This window comes from Humulus lupulus, chromosome 8 (assembly GCF_963169125.1).
Source record: "Humulus lupulus chromosome 8, drHumLupu1.1, whole genome shotgun sequence".
NCBI classification, from domain to species: domain Eukaryota; kingdom Viridiplantae; phylum Streptophyta; class Magnoliopsida; order Rosales; family Cannabaceae; genus Humulus; species Humulus lupulus.
The window spans coordinates 45,132,506-45,139,053 of NC_084800.1; the positions used below are offsets into that span (position 1 = coordinate 45,132,506).

The 6,548-nt window shown below is 31.5% G+C and overlaps 1 protein-coding gene across 2 annotated transcripts; it reads left to right on the forward strand.

The window, feature by feature from the left end:
- Positions 1 to 2,507: 2,507 nt before the first annotated feature.
- LOC133797029 (indole-3-pyruvate monooxygenase YUCCA2-like) lies at positions 2,508 to 6,325 on the forward strand. 2 transcript variants are annotated; one of them, XM_062234786.1, is made up of 4 exons: positions 2,508 to 3,782; positions 4,718 to 4,966; positions 5,082 to 5,204; positions 5,775 to 6,325. In XM_062234786.1, the coding sequence occupies exons 1-4, from the start codon at positions 3,045 to 3,047 to the stop codon at positions 6,096 to 6,098; spliced, it is 1,434 nt and encodes a 477-aa protein (XP_062090770.1). In that variant the 5' UTR covers positions 2,508 to 3,044; the 3' UTR covers positions 6,099 to 6,325. The 2 variants fall into 2 exon arrangements, with proteins under 2 accessions (XP_062090770.1, XP_062090769.1); XM_062234785.1 differs by having other exon boundaries at positions 2,517 to 3,794; positions 5,775 to 6,320.
- Positions 6,326 to 6,548: the final 223 nt, after the last annotated feature.

Genomic DNA, 6,548 nt, shown 5'->3' on the forward strand with positions numbered 1-6,548 from the left:
TTTTTATTTATTATTTTTTAAAATTTTAAAAATAGAATTTTTTCACTTTAAAATTTTTTTTTAAATAGTTTTTAATTTTTTTTTTCTTCTTTTCTTCAAATCAACATATTATATTATTAAACAAAAAATAAAAATAAAAATTATCAAACACATTTATTATTTTTTGTTTTTAAAAACAAAAAACAAAAATAGTTACTAAACATATTTTTATTTTTCTAAAATAAAAAAACAAAAATAAAATAATATTTTTATTTTTATGTTTAAAAAATTCAAAAACAAAAATTTAACCAAACGAGCCCAATATAAAATGAACATTTTAAAATACAAACTATACACATTACTTTCTCTCCAATCTTCAAAAGAGATTTAGTAAAAATATTAATCCTCTACTAATTATGTGGCTGACGTTTAATAATAAGATCTTCTCAATTCTTCCCTAACGATAACATATTACACATACATTTAGAATTGAAAACCCTCTCATATTTTGGTGTCTACGCTTTTATCTAATTAACGAATTATCACATCAATTTTAAAACTATATACATATTTAAGCTTGTTTAAATCAATTTTGCTTAGACATAAATTTATGACATTAGAATGATGACTCAGAATTTGAACTTGTTGGAGAATGTAAATATCCTAAAACTTCCATAAATTGTGTCCCCTTAGAGCACTCCCAATAAATGAGATAAAATGTCTAATTATTTATAATATAGAGAAAAAAATTGTTAAATGGTCTTCCGATAGGTAATGTAAAATTATATTTTTTTTTACCTAAATCAATAGTATTTCTCTATATGTAGTGAAACACTATTCATCAAGCTATAAATATTTTATTATTTTTTATAAACTTTTGTATATATATGAGTGTGATACTATTATATTTAATTATTTTATTTCTTAAAATGAATAAAATATTTTTTTAAAATATAATATTTAAATGATGTAGAGAAAAAATAGAGAAGTTAATGTATGGTATAATGTAAAAGTTTGAGGTAAATTATAAAAAATATATGTTTTGGTGATGTATTTTGTAATACCCTTTTTATGTAATATTTAGCTAAAACTCACAAAAACATCTTCTATCAGCTCCTTTATATATATATTTATAATAGCTATCCACAAACTCTAATTAATCCATATATATATTTACATAACATTTATATAATATTTTAATATTATTAATTTTCTCTATAAGCTTTTTCTCTCCCATTTAGTATATATATTTATTATTATTTTTTTAAATATTTTATTTTACTTTAATTAATAAAATATGTTTAAATATATAATATTTAAATGATATTGAGAAATATATAGAGAAACTGATATATCATATAATATAAAACTTAAAAGTAAAATAAAAAAATGAATATTTTTTTTTATTTTTAAGTATTTTAAAAAATAGAATAGAGAATCTATTTGGACTGCTCCAACCAAAAAGTGATCTTTAACTAGGCCTAGGAATAGGATGGCCAAATATATAGGAAACACAAGTGTTTCATCATCTGAAAGATTAGTCTCCATATCGAACGGCTAAAACTAGTTGATCACGAGCTTTGTCGCTCTCTAACTCACCAGCCCTCAAGGAAATATAAAGTAACTTGTGTGGTCAACGACATACCTAAGTACGTACTAGAGTGCGCCCTAGAGAAAGTCATGCTTAATATTCTGTATTATGAGCTAGATTTCAGCATTTTCTTCCATTTAATACAAATTATGTGTAATTATGAAGGATTATGGATAACTCTTAATTATCAATTGTCTAATTTTGACTTTAGGGGTGAAAGATTACAAACAAACCTAAATTTTATATTTATTTCTTTTGTAAATCATGTTCTATGATTTATTACTATAATTCTCCCATGTGAATAAACTAGCCGCTAGAATTTTGCTCATCCTAGTTGTCAAAACTTCTACAATACAACCGTACAATTGGGCCCAGACCAGTAGAATGATAAACAAAGCATATATTTATATATTGGAAAATTTCGGGTGCACCCCCAAAAGGAACATACTTGTGCACTTCATCTCTAGATTTTTATGGAATAATTTACATTGGCAAAATTTTTTTTTTGTTGCATGTGTAATTTATTTTTACGCGCGCGTGTAAAGTAGCTTGAATATCTATTTTTTAGTACTAAATTATTTGATATTTTTTAAAAATTTACAAAATATTTTAAATAATTATAATATACACAGTTATAAATAAAATTTGCTTCAAAAATATATTTTCAGAGAATCAAAATGTACTCTTTTTTTTTTTTTGTACCGAGAACTACACTATATATATAGTAATTGATAGAGTAGAGAGTATTATAGTAGTACATAGGACACACCACCATTATTTTTTTTGGCTGTTATGTGCTTTTTTATTTGATATATATATATATGAATATATTTATATGATAAATGTCCTGAACCAGAATGTTTGTTTTCTTGCCCCTCTCGCTAAAAAGTGGGTGAAGAAAAAAAATTGGTTGTTGTTTGTTATAAAACGGTAGTTATTGCCTACGATATAGCTAGAGAGATATGCCCCACTTAGTTTTACAACCCTCACCACTCATACCATTATTCCAGCTCCAACGTAGGTGTATATATATTAGTATACATACACACATATATCTCGAATCCCAGTTCAGTAGTTTTAATTAATATTATGATAAACTTGTACACTTGTTGTATTTTTCTGTCATCCTCCTTTGACTCCTCCTTACAAGTCATCTCATCTTCTTCGCTAATTTCTGGCCTTACCTTGTTTGCTATATGCGTAGCTACCTCTAGCTATCTGTTCAAGCAATCTCCATATTCATTGAACACACCAGAAAATTCCAAACACTGGTACACAAAATCCAAACTGCAATATTTGCTCAGAAACTCCAAATCTTTCTCCTCCAATCCCAACTTTCCAAATATCCCGGAATCCATTAGAGAATCCCAGTCAATATTATCACCTATATATATATATATAAAGCTGTGAGGTAATTTGCTCATCATCAACCCAAAATTGGATTGGTTTTCTTTTCTTCTTTGTTTTGCCATTAATGGACCACTTAAAAGAATTTGAAGGGAAACTAGTCCACGATAAGATGACGGCGCCGGGTGGTGGTGGTGCTACTAGAAGAAGGCGAATATGGGTTCCAGGACCCATCATAGTCGGGGCAGGTCCTTCGGGTTTGGCGGCAGCGGCTTGTCTGAAAGAGAAAGGTATCCCAAGCTTGATCCTCGAGAGGGCAAATTGCATAGCATCATTATGGCAGCTAAAAACGTACGACCGCCTCCGTCTTCATCTTCCCAAACAATTCTGTCAGCTTCCACTGATGCCATTCCCTTCCAATTTTCCAACTTACCCTACTAAACAACATTTCTTGGACTACCTCAAGGCTTATGCCAACCACTTCGATTTGAAACCCATCTTTAACATGAGGGTGGAGAGTGCTCGGTTCGACCACAGAGGCGGGCTTTGGCAAGTCAAGGGCTCCACCACCGCCACGGCACCCGGTTCTCATCATCAAAAGGATTATCACGATGATGGTCATGCCGAGATCATCATCGACGAGTATGTAAGCCAATGGCTTATTGTGGCGACGGGAGAGAATGCGGAGGAGACCCTGCCGGAGATCGAAGGCATACGTAGCTTTGGTGGCCCTGTAGTCCACACCAGCTCGTACAAGAGCGGTGAGCAGTTTAGCGGGAAAAAGGTTTTGGTGATTGGATGCGGCAACTCGGGGATGGAGGTTTGCTTGGATCTGTGTAACTATAATGCTCGTCCTTCGCTTGTGGTGAGAGACTCGGTGAGCTAATTTTACTCAAAACTCAATCATATATAGTAATATACTATATGTAATAATATCATTATACGTTTCACAATTATATATAATATTAATGTTATTCGTACAAGTAAATGAAAACCCTAATTTAACTTGCTGCTGTTTCGTATATCTATCATAACTAAAAGATATCTCCACATCTTAAATTAACCATTTTTCAATTATGTAGTGATTCTCTTGTTGTTTCAAAGAACTATATAGTAAATAGTTAGTCATGTCTCTTAAAAATCATTATAATACTAAATGGAGGCTAGTGGAATTTAGCTTGTTTTATTCCTTTACAAATTGAAATTAATACAAATCCAATTCCATATCATCAGCTTAAAAGTTCTTAGTTTTAGCTCAACAACTTTTTCAAACGTGGTGTAATTTGCGGCTATAACTAGAGTTAGCTAAAGCTAGGTTTATTGGTGCGTTGCATAACCTTTTTTAATTTGGCGTAATAAGCCAAAATAGGCGAAGACTCGTATATATAGCTAGCACAGCTATTACATATAATATGTATAATATAAAAATTACTATAGTACTCTGACTCGTAAAAGAAAGATGTCCTTCTTGTGATTTTGCTTTATCGAAATTCGTTTGCATGCGCAAACAGCTCAAAATCTTATACCACACAGTATATACATACTTTTTCTCTGGATAAAATAAAAAATTTCTGTAAAGAATCATATATAGTCAGTGTTACAGATTCTAAAACATCAAAACATAACATGGGTGGCATTCATGTCCATCCAACTTAAACACACACACAAAAAAAAACCCTCCAGCGTGGGGGCCTGCTAATCATCTCCACTTTAGTTATAGATTTTTTTTTTAATTAAAATAATAAAAGATGATGAATACCCTTTTAATAAATTATATGTTTAATGTCCTAATGAGTGCAGGTGCACGTATTGCCGCAAGAGATGTTAGGAAGTTCAACTTTTGGACTATCCATGTGGTTACTTAAGTGGTTACCAGTTTGCCTTGTGGATCGATTTTTACTTCTAATGTCACGTTTGTTGCTTGGCGACACATCCAAATTGGGACTAACTAGACCAGAGGTCGGCCCTCTTCAGCTCAAGTCCATTTCCGGCAAAACTCCCGTTTTAGATGTTGGAACACTCGCTAAGATCAAAACTGGGGAAATTAAGGTTGCTAAATTAACTCTTAATTTGTAATGATGATGTGAATAATTATAAAAGAAAACATATGTGTAAATGTATTTAACATGTTCATTCTCTTTGTGTTTTGATCTATGTAATGTAGGTTTGCAAGGTCATAAAGCGATTATCACTACATGCTGCTGAGTTTATAGATGGGAAAGTAGAGAATTTCGATGCCATCATTTTAGCAACAGGCTACAAAAGTAATGTTATGACTTGGCTGAAGGTATAAATACACTTATATATATATATTATATATGAATAACATGCTTGATATGTAAGTAATGCTAGGTTGTTTATATATTAAGACAAAATAAAGAAAGCTAGATTTTTTAGCAGTATATTAATATAGTACTATATCATAATGATCAGTGGTAATGTATCATCACAAATATTATCACATGTTAAAAATCAAGCGATATAGACCCCACAGAGCTATGTAATTGATAATTAAACACCGCATTACAAGCGATGATCATTTGCCTCACCACATATATATATGGTGTGGTGCTGTTTTAATTAGTTATTATGCAACAATTCCGATGTAATATTATATTGTTACACGAGTAAACTACACATAAATATATGTATGTATGTATGTGCGAGTGAGAGAGAGAGAAAGACAGAGACAGAACGAAATAAAACTGCCACAAAATTAAAAAGTTGATCTTGCACAGTCATGTACTACCAATCATGATTTTGCTTATTTTAATTCGTCCGGATATTAAACATATATGTATGTATGTATGGTGAGTAATATATTAAGTAATATTGGTGTATTATTTGTCATGGACAGGAGACGAAAATGTTCAGTGAGAAAAATGGAATGCCTCGGAAAGGTATCCCGAATGGGTGGAAAGGGGAATGCGGACTGTATGCGGTGGGGTTTACTCAGCGTGGCCTGCTTGGGGCATCAGCGGATGCGACCAGAATAGCACAAGACATCTATGATCAGAGCTGCAAAGCTGATGATCACTCCGCTACGCATAATTCCGTGCCCTTTAATTGCAACCCTATTCTATACTACTCTACTACTCATGCCACACCACCGACACCGCCAACATCAACTAGCTCTACCTATAGCGCCAGCCAGCCAGCTACCATATCAGCTATACAATAATTTATATATATTATCATTTTTTAAGGCATATATATTAAGGTAGTTTTGTGCACTTCAAAAAAGAAAAAGCACACCGTTTCAACCCTTTTAAGTTTTTGACTCCAAAAGTATTTTTGGCCCAATTTATTTTATGGTTTTTGTATATTATAGTTATTTAGAGCAGCATGTAATTTTTTTTGAAAATTTTGAATAATTTATAGTGTCGAAAACAATGTTCAAATAAGTTAATTTTCATGCGCATAAAAAAATCATGCGTGCAATAAACTATTTGAACATTTTTTTCGGCATTGTAAATTATTCACAATTTCATGAAAATTTGCAGAATGCTCTAAATAACTCCCTGATCTACACGGCCATGAAAAATAATTTGCACCGAAAATACTTCTTGAGCTAAAAACTGGAGATGGGTACCCTTTTTGGGGGTGCACCCCAGATTTTCCTATATTATGT

What these genes read in the sequence shown, in the direction of transcription:
- LOC133797029 (XM_062234785.1), top strand. Translation starts at nt 3,045, where the DNA reads ATGGACCACTTAAAAGAATTTGAAGGGAAACTAGTCCACGATAAGATG. An exon ending in CGCTTGTGGTGAGAGACTCG is followed by an intron (nt 3,795 to 4,717) that starts GTGAGCTAATTT and finishes TAATGAGTGCAG; the next exon opens with GTGCACGTATTGCCGCAAGA. An exon ending in TCAAAACTGGGGAAATTAAG is followed by an intron (nt 4,967 to 5,081) that starts GTTGCTAAATTA and finishes TATGTAATGTAG; the next exon opens with GTTTGCAAGGTCATAAAGCG.